Source organism: Pomacea canaliculata, linkage group LG1, assembly GCF_003073045.1.
Source record: "Pomacea canaliculata isolate SZHN2017 linkage group LG1, ASM307304v1, whole genome shotgun sequence".
Classification (NCBI taxonomy): Eukaryota; Metazoa; Mollusca; class Gastropoda; order Architaenioglossa; family Ampullariidae; genus Pomacea; species Pomacea canaliculata.
Genome location: NC_037590.1, coordinates 25,454,025 through 25,481,326, shown reverse-complemented (window position 1 = coordinate 25,481,326; position 27,302 = coordinate 25,454,025). Strand labels below are relative to the sequence as shown.

At 41.9% G+C, this 27,302-nt stretch overlaps 1 protein-coding gene across 1 annotated transcript; it reads right to left on the bottom strand.

Moving 5' to 3' along the window:
* Positions 1 to 4,048: 4,048 nt before the first annotated feature.
* Positions 4,049 to 25,597, bottom strand: LOC112574874 (homeotic protein proboscipedia-like). Its single transcript, XM_025256200.1, has 7 exons — positions 25,013 to 25,597; positions 21,564 to 21,699; positions 17,405 to 17,496; positions 16,108 to 16,209; positions 11,990 to 12,948; positions 11,037 to 11,122; positions 4,049 to 6,894 (listed from the first exon to the last, which is right to left on the bottom strand). Exons 2-7 carry the CDS (start codon positions 21,646 to 21,648, stop codon positions 6,566 to 6,568), a joined length of 1,653 nt encoding a protein of 550 aa, XP_025111985.1. The 5' UTR covers positions 21,649 to 21,699; positions 25,013 to 25,597; the 3' UTR covers positions 4,049 to 6,565.
* Between the last annotated feature and the right edge of the window lie 1,705 nt (positions 25,598 to 27,302).

Genomic DNA, 27,302 nt, shown 5'->3' with positions numbered 1-27,302 from the left:
ATCTCTTGTTCAGTGAGGTTGGAATGGATTCCTTTATCCAGTGTCATGAACTTTTACGGTAAGATTATTGTGTCGAGGAGTCGGACACACATGAGTCTCTTGTATGAAGTGGTATACTAAAAGCTTAATTTGAAGGTAAAACTAACGGGACCATCTGGGGACCTCTATTAATCTACGACACGTCTATGAACGGCTTAGTAATTTATCACTTACAACTTTACCACAACCGTTCTACATTGGGCAGCCATTAATGCCCCTATTATACTACTTGCCTTGTCCCGGCTTTCTTGTTTTCATATTTTCATTATTGTACACTAATGTTTTAACTTGTAGGGGCCTGATGTTGCAACTCGCATGTATGCTGAGCTTTCATTTTCCTTCATGTTTAAGAACTTAGGTCACCTCTAGATTGCCCTATATTTTCAGACACTTATATCTTGGACGTCCATCATTCCCTTCTTGATTAATGATTAAGGTAAATTATTTTGTAAATTGTTTCATGTTTCAAGTACCTCACATTTTGCCATATTACTTGTAATTAATTATGTAAACATTGGGTTGATGCAATCTCGCAGTTGACTCCTCCTCTTGCTACAGTAACACACGCATTAGACCTGTTAGTTTGTCTCTTGCTGAAGAATTGTTATTGTAGAGTGCAGGACCACTATGCCGGAGGGCAAAGGGCGGAGGGTGGAGGTGGTATTACGCGTTGCTATGAAAAGAAGGAAACTGGATAGATGGGGGAATGGTGGTGGGTAAGTAGGTAACTCGGAATGGCTCAGCCGAGTTGTTGGTCCGTGTACGTGACCGCATACGGATGGCTAATGAAAGGGTCACTCATCATGGCCTGACTTAAGCTGGGCACGTTTGTAAGTATGTATAGCGAGCATTCGACTGACTACATGAGCAGGGGCCGATGCTAGGATTGGCCAGGTTCGGGTTGTCAGTCAGCGGGATGAGGAACCAAGGGCGCGCGAGACTGACCAAAAATTGCATATAAGACCAAGAGAGGCCTCCTTTTCTTTTTGGGAGAGATGACAAGGAGCGGAAATACTTGAAGACAGCAGCCACACACATCCAAAGAAGACCAAGAAGCAATCTGGAGGAAGGATATCAGCGTTCATTGTTAAAGTAAGCTACTTAGATTGTAGACAGCAACCAAGGCCACGTGAATCTCAATACATCGGGTGGTGGAACCATTTATGTCTGGCAGAGAGATGCCCACCAACACTAATTTATTACTCTGTCTCTCATTCTGTGACGGAGGTGTCTTCCTGGTACGACAGGTCGAGTAGTCCCCAGGCATTTTGCAGGTGGATATCGGAGGAACCGATCTCAGTGCCGAGATGCACAGTCATAACCTAACAACAACAAAATGAGCATCGATTATTTTGTTTTTATTATTTGTTTCATTATATTATGATGTTATATGGGCGAAGTACGCGCTGTCTGTGAGATCATTTATGTGTTTTGTTATGCTCTGAATGTGCTCTGTGAGGTCGTGCATATGCTCTGTTCCAATAAAAGTGCTATTGTGGTGCTACTGGAAATAAAGCAGATATAAAGTCGAGAGAAGTAACATCCACGGGTGTGTGAAACGTCCGCATGCTACACCAGTGCTGCAAAGGGAGACAACTCATCCAAAAACTAGAGAAGTACCGGCTGGACATTATGGGATTGATGGAGCTCAGATGACAAGGATTTCTGGAGACAACAACAAAGGCCACAAACTCTGGGACAGTGGGAGGACGCCAAACAAACAAGGCGTGCGCATCCTGATACATAGGAAGGTGGTCACAGCCGTCATCAGCTTTAACAAGTGTCCAGCAGGCATAAGGGCAGTATCGAAAAAAGACATTCTCTTTGTACTCGGTGACTGGAACGCCAAGGTCGGTCCAGACGCTTACCAGCAACAGACAAGAACAGTGGGTAAATTCTGCCTTGGCAAAACCAGCGACAGGGGCATCTGACTCCTCAAGTTTGCTCAGAGCCATCGACTTACCTGTGACAACATCTTAATCATCACATGAAATCGAGGATGGCCACATGGCACTCCCCAGATGTATTAGTTTATAACCAAATTGATTTCATCCTGCTGCCTAGATGCTTCAAATCCAGCATCAAGGCCAAGACGAGTACATACCCAGGGGCTGACATACGGTGATCATGACCTTGTCTTAATGAACCTGAAACTGAAAATGAAGTGCCTCTCAAAAATCTCCTGAATTTACTTTTATTTGAATACGTTGCGAATATTTTCAAGGCCACAGCTGGAGGTAAATTCGCAGCACTAAACCTAGTGGACACCCTGGCTGGAAACATCAGAGAGGTGCTACTTTCAACAGCACAGGAAGCTATGGGGCGTCAAAGGAAGAGGAAACAACCCTAGGTCATGAACGACATTCTAGATATCTGTGAACAAAGGAGGGACCTGAAAAGGGAAAGAAAAAGCAAATGCAAAGAACCTTCCAGATACAAATAAGTTAACTGTGCCATCAAGAAAGGGATGAAGGTAGTTATGGATAACGGGATCGAGAGCCAGTTATAGGGGATGGAATGGCACCGGGTGACAGCAAGAAAGCCGACCACCTACTCGGGACTCCGACCAAGTCAGGTCAACACGAAACCTCAGTCATCGAAGACAGCAAGGGCCACAGAAAACTTTGTACTCAACTGATGGACTAAATATTACAAATACCTGTACCAATTTCAGCTGAAGACAGACTGTAAGATCCTTACAAACAAGCAGACTAGAACCAGTGAACCTGCAGGTCTCCCAGGGAAGAGTTTGAAGGAAGGAAATTCGCCTGGTGTTGACAATGTCCTAGCTGAGCTGCTCAAGCAGGGTGGTGGGAAGAAATTACCCTCACTGCAAGGAGTCTGGGAATGTAAAGAATGATCCAAACAATGGATGCAGTCACTAGTCATACCTCTTGCAATCAATATAAAGATACAGCAAACAGTACCAGATCTACAGACCAATCAGCCTTGTCAGCCACCCAAGAAAACTCATTCTGAAAGCAATAGGAAGCCACATTAGCACCATCGCTGTCATAGCCATTGACAATGCCAAAGAAGAGATCAACATAAATTGGATATGGCTCGAAGAGGTATTGTTTGTTTATTTGTGTTTTATGGCGTGCTAGCAACTATGGATATCACGGCGCACGAAGAGGTAAGCAACTTTAGGTACTTAAGTAAACTTTCCAAAGGCGGCAGGTCCACGACAGATATTCACATCAGAATTGCAACAGCAACAACGGCAATGACTAGGCTGGACAAGGTTTAGAATAGCCATAACATCAGGTTTACTACAAAGACGATCTGTGCAAGTTCCTCGTAGTACCGATCCTGTTTGACGGATATGAAACGTGGAGTCTGCTTGTCGACACGGAGAGGACAGACACAGGAGAACAACTGCTTGAGGAGGCTGCTCCGGACCTTATACACAAAACAATGACTTGTACGAAACACGATTGCCACACTCGTAGGACACCAGGAACCTCTACTTGCAACAGTCGAGTGTCTTAAGCAGGTCTTCTCTGTCCGTGTGGCCCGTCAAGACATCTTGCCGAAGACTGTCCCTCAAGGTACGTTGGAGGGTTGTCGACGCCGCGGAGGCCGGAGGAAGAATTGGCTTACGAACGTTAAAGACTGCACTGGTCGTCCTGTACAGGACCTGCTGACCATCGTCAAACTAGGCTGCCGTGTGTACTCCTCCCACAGCAACTGGTATCAGCCAAGAAGTAAATGGCTAACTGATGTCTTGCAGGTGCTGTATTAATCCTGTGTAATTATTGTAAAGGGATCTGTGTGGTCATTTGCGGTTTTGCTGTAGTATATAGTAAGGTGAGAGTTGATATCCCAATGGAAAGAATACAGGAACAACTAGCATTCCCTGATCCAACCCCCCAATAATTTTGGATGTCATGTTTTAAAAGATTTTGATGAGCTGCTGGAGCTGGCTGAGAAAGGTATAGTAGGCTATCAGGTTGTTAAATCTCCTTATTGCAGCTGTACAAAATGCAGCGGAAATAAAATAGCGATGTTACTTTTATCACATTTTATTTATCTCAACAGCACATAAGAACTCATGCTACCCTACATACTCACAAAATACAAGCAGACACACATACATACAAGCGTTAGCACACAAACAGTATATGCACACAGTAGTGACAGCTGCAAACAATGTTTCGCACTTGAAGAAAAAGGTTAGTCTATTACAATAACTATTGAGGGCAAGGTTATCGTAATAACTACTTAAATGTGGATTTCATCACACTACTACTGTAGTACTGTTGGTATTGGATTGAGAATAGAGCCATCTGTACCGTGTGTCTACATGCATCTCCGCCGATGAGACGTGTCAGTAGTCAGTGTCATTTGTTTTGACACCTGGCGAAGTTCTGTCAGTGTCGATTAGGTGTTGTCAGTGATACCCACATAGGTGTTACCACCCAGTGAGGTCCGTTCAGTCTCACTACATCTTTCCTTCTTCCAGTGTCATTGAAATATTGATGTCAGTGAACAAATTATGCCAAATGATCAAAGTGACTCAAACGTGTGAATGTAAATTAAGAACAATGAAAGTGACTGAGTACCAAATACTGAAACAACTTCACAGGAAGTATGCCATTCTACTGGGGTTTCTTAAGACAGTCATGATTATATCAACACAGTGACCGAACACTAATGGCTAAGAGCGTGACATTAAAAAGCACATAAAAGTTAAATTAACTTAATATGAACACATTCATTATTTTTGGTCTTTAAATGTATAACGTTAAACAGGTTAACATGTCATAGTGATTCTATGGAAACCTTAACAAGCTATTGTGTTTAGCCATAATGTGTATCACAAGCATTAAAAATGTTCATGTTATTTTATTTACGCTGACGTCTACCGTGCAAAGTGTCATAGGTAACGACTGTTTCTCCTTCATCTTGGAGACAACTTAGGAACATTGCCGCTCTCTCATCATCTGTCATCATCTACATCAGTATTGTTGATGGCAAGGAAGTCCCAACTGCTTGAGAAAATATAGTGATGTCGGTTCTTTTCCCAGGGCGAAGTAATAACGTCTGATATCCATGAAGTGAAGGCGAAGTGACGAGGATAGGGTGTCCTTACATGATTAGTGAGGTCACTCCGCCTGTTCTCGCACCCGGTACTTTGTTACCTAGGTCTTACTTTGGCACCCAGGGTGGTGTCACGAGATTTAAGTCTGTTCAGTGCAGCTGTGTGCAGTGGCGCCGGACACGAATGTGTGCCAGGAAATAAAGCAGTGATGCCAGATATTCCACTCAACAAATATTTAATACTTTGTCAAGAATGCCAGTCCTGTCACTAGCTATGGTAAAATGATGCAGGAAATCGAGGAAATTCATGGAGGGTACAAAGGCTACAGGCTAGTTTCTATGCACTGGATGCGTATAGTTCTCCCAAAAGTTTGATTTTGTTTTTGAAAGCATACCAGGCTTACTGGGCTATAATAGCACGCCGGACTACCAAGCTACACATCACCAGGCTCAGTGTTTACAGGCACACAAAGAAAAGTTCTTCACGCATAATTATTCACACAGTAGAGTACTTGGAAATGGATCTACAGTTAGCTCAACAGGAAGTTTCACTGTGAAGTGATAGAGTTTCTTCGATAATAAACTGTAAAGTCAGCCTGCACCTCAGATTAATAATGGTGACCATTTTCCGAAGATTTCCTACTGTTGGCATCTTCAGATAGGTTGAAAATAATGTCAAAATAATTATTTGCCATCAAAAGCTGATACAAACAAATGGAAGCTAGAATTAGAAGAACATGGCCGTGGATGTCACAAAGCAACAAGAAGTTGGGCTTGTGTCTTTATCTGATGAATACTAGTGTGCACAGGCATTTGCCTTTATTAACATAGACTACATTTTACAGCAAAACATGGAAAGGCAGCTCCATCTTTGACAGTAAGTCTGAGTACATGTGCTGTAGGAGGTGGCACAGGGATTGCCAGGTAGACAACTGTTTCATGTTCTCGTAGTCTTTCTGAACGCATTCACTTCCTACAGAGACATTCGGCTGAACGCAGAAGCTGATAGTTTCTTCTTATTTCTTTCTACTTATATTGTAGTTTGCTTTTACTTATTTTCCATTTTAATCTGTTTTTATAGTTGAGAAAAACACGAGATACACCGCTGTCTGTTCTCGAGGCACAGGCTTCTAATAATAAAGACAAAATGAAGTTCTGAATTTCCGACGAGACTAGAACGAGACTGTAGAATGGTGCCAGACAGTGACTGGTAGGAAACAGTAGGCTGGTGTCAGACAGTGGTCATAGGTTGTAGGCTGGTGTCAGGGACTGGTGTGAAGATGTAGACATGCGTGGGAATCTTTAGACTGTTGTCAAACTTTCGGAAGTCTGTGTACTAGTGTCAGACAGGTAGGAAACCAGCCTTGTATCAGAATGTTTACTGTCGGCTTGTACACGGGTGTCGGCCTGACTGGCGAGGACTGCAGACTGGTGACGTGTAGAATGGCGTCCGACTGGTGGGAAGCTGCGGACTGAGGTGGTACTACAGGTCTGATGCAGCATGCCGCTGCTCCGTGACGCTGGCCACTACAGCCTCGGCGTGCTCTCGGGCGCGGCGCCGCAACTCGGCCACGCTAGACGTGCGCTGCTCGTGCGACACCAGTGACGTGCGCTGCTCGTGCGACACCAGTGACGCACGCTGTTCGTGTAATCCGGAAACTAAAGATGTGCGCTGCTCGTGCTGTATGCCTGGCACAGGACTGATGCATGGCACAGGTGACATGGTCCCTGTCAGACCGGACATGGTGAACGGTGCTGGCTGTGTGACGTAGGAGCTGCGAGGACTGCAGCACAGACACAAAGGTAGACAACCTGCAACACCATAAACGTTACACTAGGTGTTAACCGGTATAATGTCAACAACTTTGATATGAAACTACTGGATAGTTCCTAGTCTGCTCTGCTTGAAGCCGATTTGCTGCCATACTGTCGCAGTATTTGTCCCTCGTACTTTCTACGTTTACTACAGTATCAACGTTAATGCATCTTGTTTTCGTGAACTACCGTTTTAATATTGAGAAGACAGGTTTCAGTATGCTAGTTTATATGACATCGCAAATGGTAAAATGGTTGCCTGGTGGCTCAAGCAGGTTCTAGGTAGAGATAAAAGGTAAAGGTCATCCCCTAACCTTTTCAGGTCGTTGTGTGTGTGTGTGTGTGGGGGGGGGGGGGGGTCATGTATTAGAGGCCTCACTTCTCTCGGTACCCCCTTTACGCGAGGGTGGTGACCATCTCCTCTCCCTCTCTGCCTTACCTTCCTCAACCCCTTTTAGAGTCAGGTACCCATTCCCACCTGCTGGGTCGACTGGGGGAAGTTTGCTGCGCTAATCGGGCATTGAACCCAAGCATGTCAGTTCGAACGCCAGCGTTCTAACCACTTGGCTATCTGCTTCCCTGAAGCGCGGGAAGGTAGGGTTTGGCCAGTAGTCAGTGGTCTGGCAATATGCGCATTAGGGTTGGGAAGTAGATTGCAGGGAATAACAACAATAACAACAAGTACTACATTAACAACCATTATTTTACGAGGGGTATTATTTTTGTTACTGCTGATCACTGTATTCTAGCACAACTCATCATGCTTTACAAAGGTCTAACAAAAACTATGTTAAACAAATTAAAAACACAAAAAATACAATGATAATTCACAGTGACATATTTTATACTTTAAAAAAGCTTTATACATTAATAAAGAGAGTGTGGCGATGTGTTTGTGTGTGGTTCTGGTTAAAACCAATGAGAATTAACACATTTTGTCCGCACCTCACGAAATGTGGAAGGACTACTACCTTCATCTACAGGAAGGTGGTAGACTATAATTTGGTTGGAGTATTTAGCTCCAGACAATATTTATAGTACCTGTTATAAGATGCTACGGGTCATTTGCTTATATTAAAGAAGAGGGATTGCTTTGCTATCAGGCCTGACGAGAGGGGGACAGGGGGGTCTGGTGTACCTTGGTCAGTGGATTTTTTTTTCTTCTTCTCCTTTTCTTTTTCTTTTAAAGAAAGGTCTAAGGACAGAACACCCAAGCATTACACATGCAGAAGTTGAGTTTCAAGTCTGTAGAATACAATTCTGGGGTACTGGGGCCTGTCCTGAGAAGTGTAGTCAGCGGGTATCATATTCTCGCTGGACAAGTAGTGATGTAGATCCTAGTGCACTTGTCCTACTGTTTGCAGTCTATATTTCGTTACTGAATGAAGTGTAGATATTGAGATTCGAATTGGAAACATACATTATATACTGGGAAAATAATTTACGATTACAAGTACAAGGGGCCCGGAGAGGTCGTCTGTCCCGGGGCCCGGACTGGCTCTCGGCGGCCCTGGTTGCTATTGTCTTATGTGTATATTATGTTGTTTGTGTAAACTGCTTATTGTTGAATTATTCTATGTATGTTTGTAAGTGTTGTAATGTCTGTATTGTGGAATAAAAATATTAAGAGAACGATGTTATGTGTGGCATCAAATAAAAAAACAAATACTACGCCGAGAAATTATCGACATCTGTTACGGAGAGCAAAGTTTTAGAGGATACGGTATGAAAGACAGGACACGATGAGACTAGCACCACCGCTTCACTCAAAACATTTCGTTCCTGTTGCAAAACAAGAGCTGTCTCCCTGTAAAGTTGAGGAAAGGACACAGAGACCACAACATGTGCAATAGTACTTGAAAGAGTTTCTTGGGTTTGCCACACTGACGCCGCGCATGTCAGTTAATGAGTAGAGTAAGCTTGACTCAGTTAAAGTGGAAGAGGAAAGTGGACAACAAAATATCTCTGAGTTTTCGGGACAATTTACCCCGGGCTGGGTCTAGTACAATGATACAATGAAATACGCTTGCTCTCACCTACAGGAGCACAATCATACATACACTCTCTGGTCAGGTCTGTCATGTCAGCGGGTAAGAACATGGTAGACCCTATCACCAAGAGAAAACAATTCTAAAACAGATGTGGGTAAAATTTCAGAGGCTGAGCAGATTTGTCTAAGGGATTTGTAGAACATATGAAGGCGGGGAATTTTTCAGAACACAGCAGGTGGTAATACCATCATTTCTATAAAACACTGTCTTTGACCCCCCACACTTCCCCAAAAAGAGTTGTTCGTTCTTCGTTTACTGCAATGGCTAAGCTATCTAACGTCCATCAAATTCGATGGGAAAAACTTGTTTTCTAAGGAAAAATGTATATAAAAAATCTGCCATAAAAGCTTTTGTATCTGGAATTAGCACGGCTTAGAGGTCGATCCACAAATGCGCAAAAATTGTTGCCACGTCCTCCTCTTGTGGCTACCGTGCCTGCAGACATCGAGCCATCTAAGTAGATTCCTGAACTGCTAGAAAAGACAGCAAACTATCACCGTATATCCTTGACCAGACAACAAGCCGTCGGGGAAGATCCTTGAGCTTGTAGACTAGTCAAAGCAGCTATATAAATCCATGAATTACTAGGCGTCCAGCCATGTACGGAAATCTTTGAGCTTGTAGACCTGACAGCGATTCGTTTGTGAATCCTACTACAGCCAGAAATCGAGATGTAGATTCTTAAATTACTCGAATGAATAAACGAACACACAGACCTACTTATTTGAAACAGACTCAAAAACACTAAGAATAAGGCAACAGTGTTATGTTAAAGACATTAAAAAAATGAAGAAGATTAAGGGTAGTGGGAGTTCATTTAAGAAGAAATCAAACTATTATTAGGTAGCGATGATGGCATATCAGTACAGTTTGCAATATGTCACACTATAGTTTCTTTCTGGCTGCTACACTGATAGTGAGAACGAACTGTGAACTGAATGCCGTTCAAAGTTTAATCAAGGCATCCACCTCTTGGTCAACAGTACTTCTAAACCGCTTTGTCAGCCGCTGCCTAAGACAGTGGTTCTCAAAGTTTTCCGGACCGCGGACCACTTTACTTAAGTTATTAAAATCAGTCTGTACTATGAATTTCAAATTAATATTGCCGTATTTGTTTCAAAACTAAAAGTAGTATAGTAATAAGTTGACATAAACTACTTACCTCGTTCTTTGTAATTAAAATGTTAAAGCGAGGAATACATCACTTTAAACATCACTTTGCTGACATATGACGACTGTCAGTGACTTTTGCCCGCGGACCACTAGTGGTCCACGGACCACACTTTGAGAACCACTGGCCTAAGAGACAAATTTCTTAATATTTACCTTTTATTTCTTTGAAAGTACGCAGAATACGATGTGTTTGTTCCACTTTCTGCGGTTCAGAAAGAGCCCCGCCAGTCAGTGGTTGTATCTAACGACAGGTTTCTTGCCGATGGCACTGACACATCCATGCACATACTCAGCAGCTTACACGTGCGTATAGGTCATTACACATGCCAGTTGAGAAAGGTATGGGTTCAACTGAGGTCTCCGATTCCGAAAAAATTTCCTCAAAAACACCAGGTCCGACCCCTCATTCCCATAAAGCCCCACCACAAAAATTTGAGATTTGTATAGTGAACACACCAGAATAATCTTGCTCCTAGCCAAACATCAATTCCACAAGTACTCTACTCTAAGCCCAAATCCTAATCCACTACCAAACCCTCCACACACACACTAGCAAAGTTACATCAAGATTTTAAATTTTTTAATGTTTTCCGTTAAAGTATCAGATGCATCTGTGCTTGCTTTTGTGTATGTATGTGTGTGAGAGAGAAACAGAAACATCACCTCAGAGATCGAAATTGATCAAAAGCTTGAACAATTGATGCTACATGGTGGCGGTTACGCTGAGGCTAAGAAAATATTTGCTGTTTTAAGAATTTAGGTATTCCGTATTCAAATGTGTTTATTGCAAATTCCTTCAATCCTGCATCTTACATTACAAAATGAACACTGCGAAAGACTTTGTGACAAGACATAAGAACATACTGTTACCAGTGCAGTCAGGCTTCAAACGCTTCTATAGAAAATGAGAAGTACCTTTGAAGGCAGGGTGGGGCACGTGTAGGGAGTGCTGCAGGAAGGAACGGGATGCGTGCAGCGAGTCGTACGGCTTCAGGCTCGGGCTGCGAGAGAAAAGCAAATGCAACAAAATTGTTTGCAAGAACTTCACATTTTCTTGCTAGACAACCCTTTCCCATCACAGTCTAGCCACCCCTCAAGCTCATGACATCACATAGAATGACTGCTGATTGTGAAAGTTTACAAGGGTGTCAAACGTTTATCAAATCACCAGGTTGAGATAAACACATGATGCTCTTTCTCCAAATCTGAAAAAAATCCACAGCCTCCATTCTTGAGATACAACCCTACACTCATCACTATGCACAGAAATAGGTTAGCACCGTCAAGTCTCGATTTTCCACGGATATGCGTCATTAACATAGTCCCAGCATTCCCATTGGTCGTAGCCCTGGAAATGTACGCATATCCATATACATTCCTGACGTCACGGTCTTCACTTTTTTGTGCATGTTTGTAGGCTTGTATCTCGAGAACTGAAGTGACTAAAGGTTCTCTTGGAGCCTGGGAAATATTATTTTGTATTCAGCTCAGCCAAGTCATCAAAAACAAAATCACCCATATAGCCTTTCAGTATTTCTCAAAAAGTTTTCTGTTTTAAGTAACAAACAAAAAAAAAAAAAAAAAAAAAAAAAAAACAACAAAAAAACAATCACAAATCGCAACTCGTGGAAGTTACAGAAGAATTTTTTGAACGTTATTTTAAATAAATAAAAAAAAATAAAATCGCTTTCTCCTACAAAAAACATGACCACAAAACCGCATAAAACTGCCTTTTAACAATGTAACAGTGGTGTGAACAAATTCAAGCTACTAGGTCTATACTAGTACAAAAGAGAACATGCTACACTCGGTAGACATCAATGAAAAATACATTTGTTGTTGAATTACAGCCAGAAACAAGAACACACCTGTCAAAAGGCGGCAGGAAGGTGGGTCTCTGCAGAGAAGCTGCTAGAAGCGAATGCGAGAATGGAAATGTCGTGCGATTCACTTTGGTCAGAAGATTGAGGTCAGGCGGGAACATCATGGATGGCATCAGGCTAAAGATGTTTTTTAAAGAAGGGCCATGGGCTGTATCACAGCTTCCTGCACTGGGGAGTAGTGTGTGGGAGGTCAGAGACTGAGATGACTGAGTCGACTGGTGTCTGGGACTTGACGACAGTTGTATCCCCCTGTCACCCGCCTTCGTCTCGCGAGATTGTGACGTCACGGAGAGTTCAGGGATGACAAGAGGGCGCGGGCTACACTTTACATTCTGTCTCTTATCGTCTACGTCGTTCTGTGCACTCGCTGTCTCTCCATCGTCTACGTTCCTATGACCGACTTCAACATCACGTGATTTAGTCATGAGCGTCCCCACTCTGCTTACTTCTGAGCAGTTGCCTGCCTCGTCAGGAGGAGGGGCTTCCGCTTCCTGTTTGTTGCTGAGATCCTGAGCAACATTGTTTTCCTCAACGTCCATCGTGGGGGTCTCCTGTTCACCAAACACTTTCTCTGTCGTTTGCATGCTGTCCTCTTCGTTTGCCTTTATTCTGTGCTCCAGGGGGTCACCGAGACCCTGCACTCTGCACTCCTGGGAGTCATCGAGTCCTTGGATCATGTTGTCCTCGGAGTCACCTTGCATCCTTTGCTCCTGGGGGTCACCGATCCCCTGTACATTGCTACTGCCAGCGTCGAAGCTGCTGACATTTTGGGGCTCAGTGCTGCCCTCTGTTTTCATGTCAGTCTGGACAACATGATCTTCGTCGTCAGCCTCATTTTCGTCAGTGTCCACGCGAGTAGAGCTGCTGGTCTGACCCTGAGGGCAAGTCTGCTGAGAGAAGCGTTCGCTCTTTCTCCACTTAGCCCTTCGATTTTGGAACCACACCTTACAACAAAAGAAGAATACTTTAAGATAATTTCTTTCTTGAAACCATAGAATATTTGAACTGGTTATAAAGAAGTAGCAGGGGAAAAATTCTCTAAAACACATCATGAAAGTACTTGTCTGGCACATGGTGGGACCTAAATAACACACAGCCAAACGCTAGTATTTTATGCTACGTGCATAATCTACTGATTAAACAGAAAAATCAAATGTTAATGTTTTGTGCTGCGTACTAATAAAAACATCACAAAGATTTTGTGTCGACTAAACTACAAAAATCTCCATACAAATAAAACGCCTCCTTAGAAGTACAAAAACAAAGACAGAAACAAGCAAACTCCAAGAAAAAAAAACCAGACAAGCAATCAAACAAACAAAGAAAGAGTCAAAAAAAAAAAATGATAGTTACGTCAGGTAGTGTGATATGTTAATGTTTTTATGATGCTTATCACTGGAGAGCGAGCTACCTAACTGTTCTATGACCGTCTCTTGCATGGAATTCATGAAGAAAGATCAAACAAAAGAAAGTAAAATATTCACAAGTTCGTTCAAGTGTTGTATTTGTCTTTTCACAGTCAGTAATGAGAGAGAATGATACAGTGGATCTGTTGCTTTTGTTGACGGTTAAGTGAACCGTATCATTGGTATGAGAACTAGAAGCTGAAGATGCGATTAACTTTACAGGAGCAATGTAAAGACTTCCATTCCGGTGACTACATCGCACTTCAAGATTTTATCTTGCTAATAAAATATGTCACACTAAGTTAATGAGTAAAATAAATGGAAAGAGCAGATTCCTTATGAACCGTTATTTTGTGTGTAAACTGTCGAGAATTTAAGTAATTAAAGGTTATGAGAATTATGGTTTCTTCGGGCTGAGTAATAACAATCAAGTTACTGACACTATATATATATATACTATACGTACACTACGTATATACTATACGTACAACTTAAACATCTACTGCATAAACACTTGCAAAATCGACTGATGTATATACAGTATACTTTCGGAACGCTTTTAATAGACGCAATATGCAAAATGTCTTAACTGTAAGATAATTATTAAACATTAATGTAAACAATAAATTCTTTTCATTAATAGCTTCAACTACAAAACTCTTTGTGAAACGTTACAAAACAGACCGAAGTAAACCCGAGTTACTACTTCTATTTTTCAAACATCTTTCCTCATGCTCGTATAGTTCACAAATACGCCCTGGTATCTATTTGTGTAAGAGTTATTCAGATCGGCGAAAAAAAGAAGTATGGAGAAAGGCGAGGAAGCGTTGCCATAATAAAAGAGGCGGGTAGAAAGGGGAGCCAACCACGGCAACGATCATTTGCACCTTATCAACATTAATAATCCCCGCCTTCCAGCCGCCCACCCCTCTAGCTTCCATTTTCCTTTCTTTCTTTTGAGAGAAGCAGAGAGGCCAGCATAGATTCTTGGCGGTGCGTGCGCCCTATGATTCCTCACGCGCAGGGCCTAATCCCCTGATCGATGTAATTAGCTTTAATCTGCTGGCGCGCTGTTTGCACGGGGCGCTTCACTTCCTTGAGGACCTGATAACAGTGGAAGCGGATTCTCCATTCAGTTTACAAATACAGGCTCTCCATTAATTTGCTATTACGGGTTAATTTAATAAGAAGTCCTTGTCGGCGTAATTAGCGGGAGCCTGGCATGGTCTGCCTGATGTCCCCCTTCCCCTCCTTCCTCCTGGTGGCGGCACTGTGCTGGAGGCAGGCTCCCCCGACCTGTGTGCCTCTCTTGGTGCGCTAAGTCGCGGCCCTGTCGATGTTAAAAACGCATTTTTCTTTCAAATCCAAACTGAACAGCAGCTAGCTAATTTTCTAAATGGCAGAAATTTTTCTTCTTCTTGTAGCTTGTATCCGATTATATGGGTCCTTTCAGTTTAGCAGTTCTTCTGCCTAAGACGCAGCATATTCCCGAAAGGAGGCTCTCAGTGGCTTTGATTCATATTGACAAGCAGCAGCAATCCTGTTTGCCGGATTTCTTTCATTAAAACATGGCGGTAATTAGGATATTTACTTTGACTCTAGCCTTATTTCAATATTTTACTACTGGATAAGTAGCTAAGAGACGCCGAGACAGTTTACGTAACCCTCCCATACGAGGCAGGGCAGGGATGACTCACCAGGCCGCGCACCGAGAACGTTGACCTGGCGCCTGGTCATGCGTACAGCTGTTTACACGTGACGTTACTAGCCGTACGTACAGCTGCTTTAGTGTGATGTCACTAACCCTGAGTAAAGCTGCTTTACATGTGGCGTGTAATGTCAGGCAAAATGTGCTTCTAGCTGCTGCTATTACGATGGGCAGTAGTGGTACATTATGTTGTTTGGTGATTACTGTGTGTAGTAGTGTTTCGGCATATTGGTGTTCTTTGTAGCGGAGGGTGGCGGTGTTGTCTGTGTTGTGTCACACTTTCGGACCGCCCCTTTCGTCAAGCCATCAAAGGTCATTATCAACGGTCTCTTGACCCGGCGAAGTCACATTAGTCAAATTGTAGCCGGCTTAATAAAATCCTCAAAGCACTTCAAGGGGTGGAAAAATAGCAAAAATAAATAGCAAACAGGAAAAAAAAAAAAATTAAAAGCTACAGCACGTAAGTTTCTTCAGGTGAACATTATATTTATGCACATTATACTTACAGGAACGTTCGATTCTCAGAAATTATTATAAACAAAATATCGTAAAAAAGTAAACGCTTTATAAGGCTGCAACATTGAAGTAAAATGTCTTTTACATTTACAGTTTGTCTGGAAATTTTAAAAAGAATGTGTTATATATGTGTGTGTTAGAAAAAAAAACAGTTCTAAATTTTAAATAATGTGTGACATGTATTAGCAAATATACGTGTGTAATTTTATAATAATGTGTTATTTATCTTCAAAGTATATTTAAAGTGTATATATTAAGCATACATCTAATTTTTTAAATGCCCCAAATGTAGTACAAAGTACATATTTACTTTTAAAACAATCTATTATGCGAAATGTGTCTCCAATTTTTATCCACTAGAAGTTATCCTGACAAAAATGAAGATGAGTTGATTATGTCACAACTTCTGTAATTGCACAACTGCTACCTTCTTGAGAGTTGGTAGACTGGTAGAGAAAGGCCATTGAACTTACCTGAACTCGCGCCTCCGTCAGGTTAATGCGCATGGCAAGATCCTCCCGCATAAACACATCCGGGTAGTGCGTTTGGGCAAAGGCCTTCTCCAGCTCCTCTAACTGTGGTCACCAAGGAATATAAACATTGTGTAATGACCAATGAACATTTACAAATGAGGTCGCCATCGGCAATCATGACTGTCTTACCTTTCTTCATCTTGTTAAATATATCTGCCTATTTCCCCCTTCTACTATTATTATTTGTATCTGTCTTCCTACTTTTTATACTGCTGCTATAACTGAACAGTCGGTAGCTAGTTTTCTAAATGACAGAATTTCATTTTACATTGTTAATCTCCCCCTTGTTATAATGTTAAATGTATGTCTCCCATACACACACTCCTTATATTTTTAAATACATCTGACTTTCTCCCTTCCTTATCTTGATAAATATATTTATCTCTGTGCCATAAGTCATAAGAATATTCTCTCTTTGTTTTGTTCTTCATCTTCATGTAAGTTTGCTCTTTCTGTAATCAACAACAAATGAATCGCCGCGATCTCTTTTTCTTTTCTCTGTAACACACACACATGTGCGCAGATACACTGAAACATGCAGTTTTGTCCATCCTACTTTCCTTTACAGAAGTCATTCAGTCATGTCGAGGGAGAACTTTGCACTAAGAACTAAGGAGTTATCCAGCTAGGAGCGAGAGAATAGTATGCTACACAAGTCCTGCAGCTAAGAGCGGGGGAGCGTGTAGGAGCGGAGGAGCTGTGGAAAGTATTAGTCTGGAGAAGAGCTCTCCGGGGATTACACCGCATGCGCGTTTAGACGAGGCTTAAGAGAAACAAAAGAGATTTGAGTCAATTTCCCTCACAAAGCAAAGAGATGGTCTTGAGTGAGTGGAGGGTGACTGGTCTGATTCAATTACATCTTATTAATAATGCATCCTTAACTCAGACCAAAGGTATATCTTGCATGGCGCTCCAATAACCATCCTAGTTATTTTTTGACAATTGACACCTTTGGCCATTACCCTACAGCAAAGGCATGATGTGAACCAAACAAAACGAAGGCTCAATGAAGATCAAATAAAACAAGTTCATTAAAATAGTTTTCCACACATTATGTGATTATTTTTTAGGTGGGGGCTTTAAGTACAACCATTGAAACATTTATTCCAGAGGAATTTTCAGACCATTGATAGTTTTCACACCTCTGGTCTCAGTCCAGTTTCTTTCACATACACACGAGCATGTCTATAAGCAGCGACAGTGAAGAGAGTTGGGATGGAGGGTCGAGTGGTTGTACCTGCTGCAGTGTGAACGTCGTCCTGTTACGTCGTTGTTTCCGCCGGGCAAAGCTGTCGTCATGCAGGTCCACGTGCAGGCCGTAACCCGGATCTGGAAAGAGTTCCCGTCACGTGATAGCAAGCGACAGGGACAGACACACAGACAGACACACAGCCAATCAGCACAATCTGCATAGACTGAAATAGACTACATCAAAAAGTAGCGACTTGATAACATGATAACATAACAACATTATCGTGCAAGAAGCATGCTGTCTTTTTTTTTTTATTCCCTATTCTCAATATTTCAAAATAGTGACAAACAGGGACAAATGCTGCAAATAAAATACATCACTGTATACCTAAATTATTAGCATTAGCAGCATAACATCCAAATCACTGCTTAAATCCCTCGCCTGTCATCATCGGCAACACAATACCTAAGTCACTAGGCTGTTAAACCAGAGTGTGATGTACGGTAGGTGTGCCAGCACTACCTTTGTGTTCTACGTCATCATCTTTGTGAATACGAGCACATGTCAGAGGTACACAGCTGTCATGCGATGTACCTGATATCATGAGCTGTTTAGGTGTAACTGGCATCTCGAGCTGTTATAATGAGGAGTTCTGATGTAATTGGTATGATGAACAAGCTGCTCTCATTCTCTTGCGACTTGTCCAGTTTCTTTCTCTGCCATCAAGTGTAGCGAGTACAAATATAAACATTTACCCTCGGTATTACGTGCAGTGCTGTAACACTATCGGCACCAGTCGAAGGTAAGATTACCTGGGACCGTTTTCTTGTTGCGTCGAGTGTAGACAATTGCTTGTGAAAATTTGTATGGCATTCCTCGATCGTGTCCAATTATGTCTGTAGCATTGCCGATAACAGAAGTATTTAATATTTCCTTATTTCTAAAAGGTCAGTCAGTCAACCATTCGTCCCTTGACCAGTGCGGGTGGTTGTGGTGAGCACGTGGCAGCTGACAGGGCCCGCCATTCAAGCCAGTCGTAAGATGACGAGCAGGCCCTCGTAAGGACATCGTAATCTCGTTCTCCCTCTGGCCACCGCGGCTCCCACCCACCTCCGAGGTACCTTGAAGGACAGTCTTCGATAAAGTATCGTGCCGGGTCACGTGGCCAGACCAGCTTTCATCGCCCTCTATCGGCGAGTAGAGTCTACGTTTTACGTCTAAAAGGATGAAATATCCAGCAGCATATATTTGTTTACAGGTGTCCTACTGCATGTATACCTATATGATTCTTGTAGTGCCTTATTCCTATATGGTCGTATACTACCTGCATTCATACACGGTCCTTGTTTTGCCTTATTCCTGGAGTTGTTCGTATTAATTTATGAACCTAGCGTTGACTGCACGTACGTGCATCCGTTTGAGTTCTGCGTGCGCGTGCGTCATGGCTGCTGTAAGGTTCTGTGTATTCTTGTAAGAATACTCGGCTGGAGAGGTTCTATATCAACGGACTGATCTAAAGCTTCAGATGATACACTGTACAAAAAAAAAATGGAAAACAATTGCATGGTGCAGTCTGTCTCCGATGTCTATTTAGTGTCTCGGTCTGTGTTTGAGGCATTCTGTCGTTGCCGCTGCCGCTGCTGTTGCTGTTGCTGCAAGCTCGTGTGCTGAACATCGACCTGCTTGGCAGTACAGACGAGCAGGTATTGTAACGCCGCACGCCAGTGTGTACACGGCCATCTTGTCAAGTAAGTGTAGATTAATCAAATCAGACTTTTCGGACATTAACTTTGTTTGCTTAATTGAAAGCGAAAAGAATCATTTGTAGAAGAAGACTTTCTCAAATATTCGGGAAAGAAACAAAGAGATCAATGTGCCCACAGGCTGTAGGAAGATGGTAAGAGAAAGAAACTCGTGTAAACAGTAAGAATGTCATCGCCGTGTCTTGCGATGCGTGGTGGGACTGCCGTGCCGCACCTACACCGCCGTGCAGCAACAGCCGCCGGCCTCATTAACAGCGCAGTGTTCGCTGCCTGCATTGTTCTCTTCACAAGACTGCCTTTCACAGAGCAAACAGCGAAAGGTGACTTCTCTGTACTCCCAGTAAGCGACTAGTCATCCATCCGTCCATACATTGATCAACACCCACCCTACCAGCCAGTCATACATCCTTCCGACCAGCCACTTATTCATCCATAAGACCAGCCACCTGAACATCCACCCATCCAAGTATACGAATAAAAAAGAGTTAAGGAGACATCAAAATATAATCAGTGTTTGCTTCTTTCTATCGCTCTTTGTGTCACACACACACATATTAATACATCAAACGTATCTCGCGCACAGCTACATTAAAATACAGCCTGCGTGTGTGTGTGTGTGTGTGAGACACGTACATGTCAAAATACAGCCACATACTCACACATACAGTGACATTTAAATACACACTCGTCTCACACAGAGACAGTGAAACAGCCAGCGTCTCTCTTACAGAAATCTTATACAACGAAACAGTAAAATATCAGTTTCTCTCTCTCTCTCACACACACACATACACACAATCATTTAAATACAGTCAGTTCCTTTCTTTCTGTCCCTCTCTTAAAGACAAACATGCACATTTATCAAGGTTAGTTATCAGAATGATATTAGTAATGTAGACTAATTAAATAATAATTCCGTCTGACAAGTGAAGCTACCAGAGATTATTGAAAGAATATCTATTAAGTCTGTCATACATGAGCAGGTGCCTGTAAATGTTCTTTGTAAGTGCTTAGTACACTTATTATACAAGTGTAGGCTGTTGAGGCTTTCGTATCTTCATTCCTTTGCTATCCTAGCTGGTGTCGGTGTCTGTCCACGTCCTGTGACAGTGTGGTGCTGCCTTGCATTCCACGACTATGAATGCTCTGTGAATCTCGCTCTGCCGGACACGAGGAAGGTCTCTAGGTCTCTAGGTCTCTAGGTCTCTAAGTCTCTAGGTCTCTACTTTTCTTGTTTTCTTGTAGTTTCCTTGGTCTCAAGGTCGACCTAATCCGATTGTCACATTGAACTGACAATCAAGATAATCCACGCGTCTCATGTCATTTTGACAAATACAATTGTGTCAAATTTCGTATTTAATTCGGTAAAAGCATCCGGAATAATGACAAAAACGACTTTCCTAGAGTCCTTAGTGTCTTTGTCATGCAAACTTTCGGTGTTATACTACTACTACTACTCCTCAAAATAATATACATCAATTACTATTCTGTAGTTACTTGCCAATATTGTTTGTCATGCAACGACTCCGTCTTATACTGTTTATAGTATCTACATCCCTTCATTCATTGCTTTACATTCTACTCTTGTATCTCATCTTTATGTTGTCCAGTGCCTATACATACCTCACTGTCCACTGTTATCTTTCATTTATCATTATTGGTCTGCACAGTGAGTGCGATCTATCTTGGTCGTGATGCTGTGTGTTATATTCCCCTATTATGCTATGCGCTGACCAGTAATGATAAATGTAATGCAATGGATGAAAGGTACGAAGTGATACAGGGACTGTAAACAGTATAGAGATGGAGTAGCTACAAAATGGTTCACGTGACAAACAATATTGCGATAGCAATTCAAGATAATAATTCAGGGATAGTACTTTGTGAACAGAGATGTTTTCAGAGGGCGTGTGAATGTAGCTTGGAGTCCGAGTGGCGAATGTGATGTGGAAGAGAGTTCCACTGCTTAGCAGCACAGAGGGAGGACGTCCGTTGTCCGTGTGTGACTGTCTTTGTGGGAGGGAGGATAGAACACGTCTGATGAGGAGCCAAGGTTTCGGGCAGGAGTGTGGACAGACAAGATTTCAGTAAAGTAGTGGAGGGAGGAGCCTTCAAAGAATCTATAGTATAGAGTTGAGAGCTGTCTATTATTTGTAGCTTTAACTGGTAGCAAATGAAGAAAGTGAAGAAGTGGTGTGACATGTTCACATTTGCGAGTCCGGACAACGAGACGAGCAGCTGAGTTGTAAACTTTCTGAAACTTGTGGATAAGGTACTGTGGACAGCCAGTAAGAAGAGAGTTGCAGTAGTCTAGTTTAGACAGAACAAATGAGTAGATGAGAATTTTGGTGGTTGCGATAAACAGAGTTTGGCAAATGGAGCTAGTCTATCTGAGGTATAGATATTTAGAGGCGGCCCCAAAGCAAAACCAGTCTACTCACAGGATGGGTGTGGCTGACACGGGTAGTCTACAGCAGTGGGTCGGCCCGTAGGGTGGAAAGTGGGTGGACAGTGGAAACAGAACATGATGCTGTTTACTACCACCTTGGTGACCCAGACACAAGATTTGGCCTCTCTCTGAAACGACCAATACAGTGAGCAATACAGTGAATACACACAAAAATGAGAGATGCAGGTCAATTGAATAATTGCTATACTGTCTGTCTGTCTGTCTGTCTGTCTGTCTGTCTGTCTGTCTGTCTGTCTGTCTGTCTGTCTGTCTGTCTGTCTCACACACACACACGTGTGCACTCCCTCATCGTCACCTTAGCCTCCGAAGAAAACCAACAAATATTAATGTTTAGAAACCTTTCTTGCAGAAAACATTTTGAACAAGAAATTTTTATTTCATATAGACAGATTGCATTACGCATAGTGCGTAATATAAAAATATTTTCAAAACCATTGTATTAAAATTGTCTTAGTTCCCACATTCCTTTCAAAGGTATACTATAAGAAAAAGATATATAACTGCAAAGAAGACATTATTTGATTATCTGAAACGCTTGCTCTTGTTAGATTCACAGTTGTTAGTAATGTTGCGTGTACACAGGACATTAACATCTGTCCTTGCAGCTTTCTCTAGCTAGTCATAATCAATTGAACTTATTTTAATGTCTACCTTTTTTCAACATATCAAAACTTAATAAAGTAAAATTTAAAGGTTCATGGCACTGATGAAAAATTCAATCGATTTTAGTTAAAAACTGAATAAAAATGAACCAGCTCAACATATTTAAATATTCTAGCAAGAGAGGGGCATCGAAAACTGTATACTGATATAAGTATAAGCAGCATTACTAATTCACAAAGTTCATTTAGGTTACAAGCAAAACAACTGATGTCAGTTTACAACACAGCAGGAGGCCGATAAATGGTTTCACTCACATATACAATGACACCGTACACGGCCCTCAACTTTGCCAAAGCATGTTTATAATACGACCAAACTGAGGTTTATCTGATATATATTAAACAAAAAATAGGCTTTTTGGAACATACGAAGAGTACTTAAACATTGGACACCACGCGAGGACGACATAAAGGTTAGATTGAGGAGATGGTGATATCTAACACAAGGTCTTTGCAAATGTCATTTTATGGGTGAACAAGTAACATACTTTATCTGTGATGTCAATGACAAATTCAATACAAAATGTTGCAAGAAGTGCTGTCATCTTTTTTATTATTTTATTTTTATACGAGTGCCGTTTACAAGTGTGGTTTTCCAAAATTAGTTCAGTGTGTTGCCGTATTCAAACCGCGGGCTAGTCCAGACACACCAACAAAGCAGAAACCGATCATAAATAAATAAAACTTACAGTGTACCCTAAAAAGTGAAACGTGATTTTAGTGCTGTTGTTTAAGAAAAATAAGTGATTGCTAATTTTAAGCAAGATTTTCAAAGACTTTTTTTATACAACACGCCATGCTTTATGAGATTTCGTTGAAGAAAGTGATGCTGTTAACTGATCATCTGAAAGGATGAGAGACAGACCTGTATAATCCCATCTATAATAATACTTTAAATTTTCTATTTTTTTAGAAGAATTCTCATTTCTTATCTGTACTCAGAAATAAAGAAAGCTAATGCGGTTTATGATTACTTTTTTTATATAGATATTTTCTCGATTTTTATTTTTAAACGTTTTTCAGAATATTTAAAAATATGCAATTCGTCCAGAAATGCTATCAGAGAAAATCTAGAAACCAGTGAATGCTGAAACTACCCTAAAATCGTTCAGCTTCCAACTTCCAACAGAAAAACTTTTTGAAAACATCAAATCAGCACATTCTATCTCACAATCTCAGACAGCCTTCTAACTAACGAAAAGCTGTCCCCGTATTATTGGCTACAAATATTTCGGAGGAAGAACTATCATAGTACAATATTTATGTCGGAGGGAAACTGTCATGTTATTATTCACTAACACAGTGTCGTGCAATTAAGGAAATTTGCTAACGGCGTGTAATCGGCTCAACTGTTTGTGATCTCTACTCACTCTATCATTGCACATGGTCTCTTTGTCTGCAACCAAATAAAATTTCATAGAAAATTAATCGCTTTGTCGTTTAGTCTTGTAAAACAAGGAGCTAATGCCCCAGGTCTGTCATTCACCCTTTCTCCAGTAGAGTGTCAAACGCTTGTACAATCTTCCCTGTTTGGATTGACTAGATAGGAGAGGACTTCTATTACTACTTTTTACAGCATGTATTTCTTCATCACAATTACACAGCTGTCTTGTTAAATAATCATTAGAACAAACAAAAGTTGTAAAACAAAAAGTACACTTAAGAATCGACAAGGTGTGTAAATTTATATCAGGTCATGTTTACATTTTTGCCTTAATTTTAAAAAAAGCTGAAAAGATGTAGCATTATCACACACTATTGTCTGATTTAGTGCTCAAGACTTTTGACATTTATTATTAATAAGTTGCTATCATTATTGTTATTGGTGCTGCTATTGTTAGAAGTAATAGCAGTAGACGCACAGCAGCAGATGTGTGATAAGTTATTATTTTTGATGTAGCTTTAACAGTTTATTAAATAAATAATTTTATTCCAAATTACCTCAGTGGTAATAAAAAACTACTGTGCCTCGTTCTGAGTAAAGATTGCATATTTCTACAAAAATAATTGAATGCCAAAACATTTTCTATGCTGCTCACCTAAATTTCTCCGAACTGATGTACTTAAATTTCTAAAGTCTTGACCGCCTCATGCTGCTCTCAACGGATGTTTCAGTAGCTACAGTCTCGCCTCGCTGTGAAATCCCACTTGTAACAAGTCATGCGGATTGGTACTTCTTTAGAACATCTGAATGTACGAGGTTCTTTCCCCAAAAGCGACACCGATATAGCGTTTTGGTCTAGTGAGCAGCAATAAAACTAGTGGGATGGTCGCGACATATCATACTTTGAAATGTGTGTGGTGGATGAACTGACAGACAAATAGACAGGCAGAGAGACAACCTAACAGACAGAGCGACAGACAGACTGCCGGACAACCAGTTGTTGTGAGCGCACCACTGCCATGGCGGTGATCTGAAGGAGATGCTCAAATCTTCCCTCACCTTAGCTTTTCATCTGTTACTGTGCACTGACAGGATGGTGTGTGCCACACTTCTAACAACGAACTTGGGGCGAGCGTTTGTCGCCGTCGTGTGACAATGTACATTAGGGAACCGACTACAGCAAGTCAAGGGAATGTTCCCAGGCTTAAAGTAGACAAAAGTATGCAGTCTTGTCGGGCAATCCTGCTTTAAAATTTCATGGCTTTCTGTTCGTGCATCAGGCTATCAGTCTGTGTTGGTAACGGTCATTTAGCGCCAGAAGCTCTTTCACAACCGCCGCAAGAACTGTGGAATGTAACAAAGCAGTTCACTTACCTACAAAATGCAACAACCCATTGACATCGACCAGGTGAGAGCGTCTTATTTCTTCAACTTGTCTGCATCGTCAGGCGTTGCTGAAGTCTTAAATTGTATCTTGAATAGCAAACGGCAGGAGTCAAGTAATGTTGTGCGGCACAGACGAGGGTCGGAGCGGCAAGCGGCATGCGTGAGAAACGTAGCGCCGCCTTCCTGTCTGAGTGGCGGCTATCGATCTGCTGCCGCCGGCGACCACTCCCTGCCGCCCTCCCCCCGCGCCGTGACGGACGTGCTGCGGTCCGCCCCAGTGTCAATGGCAGCCTCCAGGCGCGTCATCCCACGTCGCCGTCACACAACAGCAGCAGGCAACGCTTCCCTGCTGCACGCGGCACGCTGGCCGCTTGTCTGTTTTCTCTGTCCTCGCCTCTTGTCGTCGTCCACATCGTCAACGGAACGGGAGGCAAACCGTCAGATAGAAGAGTGTGTCGATGATGAACAACAAACATGGATTCTGTAATGACGCCGGGCCGTGGGTCCCGAGATATTTTCCTGCATCTGGAGACAGCGGCTTCGTGTATCAGCGTCCACACCAGCCAGAAGGTGGAGCAAGTAGAACTGCGCCTGTGGTCTTCACAGCTGCCAAAGTTGTTTTTGCAGACAACTACCCGGGGCTGTAGCGACGGACATAAGGTATCTGCCCTTCTAGATGCTAGACCTCCGGTTTGTAGCTACAAGACCAGAAGTGGGCCCAAGAAGCGGCTGAGACAAGACATGGAGCTCAGGCTATCTGCTGGCCTCTGGCGTCTGGCGTCTGTCTCTGTTTTTGTTTTTGGTAATACGTATTTCCGAGGCAGCTGCATGCCTTTGGCCCAAAACTACGGTCCTCAAGAAGTAGCTGTACACTAACACTCTTCTTACTTTGTTATCAGACAATATCTCATCACAAGGCAACATCTAGAGTGCCATAACAACAGACATCATGTCGGCAATCAAAAGATCGCCATTACAATAGTACGTTCAGAACATTTTACTTGGCTTGCTGTACGAAGAGATTGGAGAAGCTCGTGCACGCACACATCCACACATATTCAAGGATACAGCTAAAACATGAAATGGAGACTGATTAATAAAGTGTGTTTTGTGGCAGATGTACAAAAATCTGATAAACAAGGGTACTTGCATGTCTAGTTTATTGAAACTGCGAGGGGTACGACAGGTCTGTCCAATGGTTCTGCCGTGCACACAAGGGCACTGAGGCGTGGAAAGATATACATACATACACAGGCTGTGTTGAAGAGAAAATATAAAAGTACTTCCTTCGGGGTTGGCGCATGTTACTGCATTTAAACGCTTTTTGTTTGTATTCAGAGGGTAGGGGCATGTTGGTCTCTGTAGTCGACAAACAAGGACATGAAGAGGGAACATAGATGGTAAGCTGCTAAGGGAAAACTACACCTTACAGTTCAACATCTACCTTTGGCTTCCTCTGTTTATTGATTGCTATTGTTTCAAATTTTGTTACTCACCCGTTGTGACATTATATACATGTAGACAAAGTCGCCATGTTCCGGTTTTACTATGTACTTTTGCAAGACGCACGTTCATTAAACACTGTTTAGGTATAAAGCACATACGTTCTTGCATTTGTCAAATTTGTAATGTATTTTTTAAGAGGAATGGTTCTTAAAAAGATCTGAAAGAAGACTTTTTAAACAAAAAATGTGCATATTTATAAAATGTCTACTTGCGACACAATATCGGGTTTTCTAAAATCAATTCATGTCGATCTCTCTTGTCTCTGCTTGTTTTCCAGAATTGTTATAAAAGTGGTATAAACAGTAAGGGTCGTTAACGACTTTTTACAAGAACAAATTCGTGTTTATGACGAGAATAGTCATAATTTGTCAACATTACATTCTTGTTTTTTCATGAAACACGGTGTGATTCGGACTGTCTTTTTTAAAATCAGTTTTTCACCACGCTCAAATAAAGAAATCTGGTTGGATTCAAAATTTTTTATTGTTCTTTTGGGGTGGACACATTTTAGTCACCATTTCATGTAAATTCCCCAAAATATATATATATGTAAAAGAAAAGCACTACATATGCGCAAAACACACAGAAATAAAACCAAACGTTTGATCGACCGTGGAATGCTCTGAGCTCCGGACAATGTCCAGATGATACTTATAAACCAAAAACCTTTTAGAAATAAAGCGTCGTAGAGTAACAATACTGAGATAACATACGCAGCTCAAGGTATCCAGACAAGGATTTGAAAAAGAAAATACTTTGGCAAACCCGTTTG

Excerpts from the sequence above, each read along its gene's own strand:
- LOC112574874 (XM_025256200.1), bottom strand. The coding sequence starts at position 21,648 with ATGTTCTGTTTCCACTGTCCACCCACTTTCCACCCTACGGGCCGACCC. Across the intron at positions 16,210-17,404 it reads CGACGTTCACACTGCAGCAG|TTAGAGGAGCTGGAGAAGGC; the intron begins GTACAACCACTC and ends TGGTGACCACAG. Across the intron at positions 6,895-11,036 it reads GCCCCACCCTGCCTTCAAAG|GTTGTCTACCTTTGTGTCTG; the intron begins GTACTTCTCATT and ends ATGGTGTTGCAG.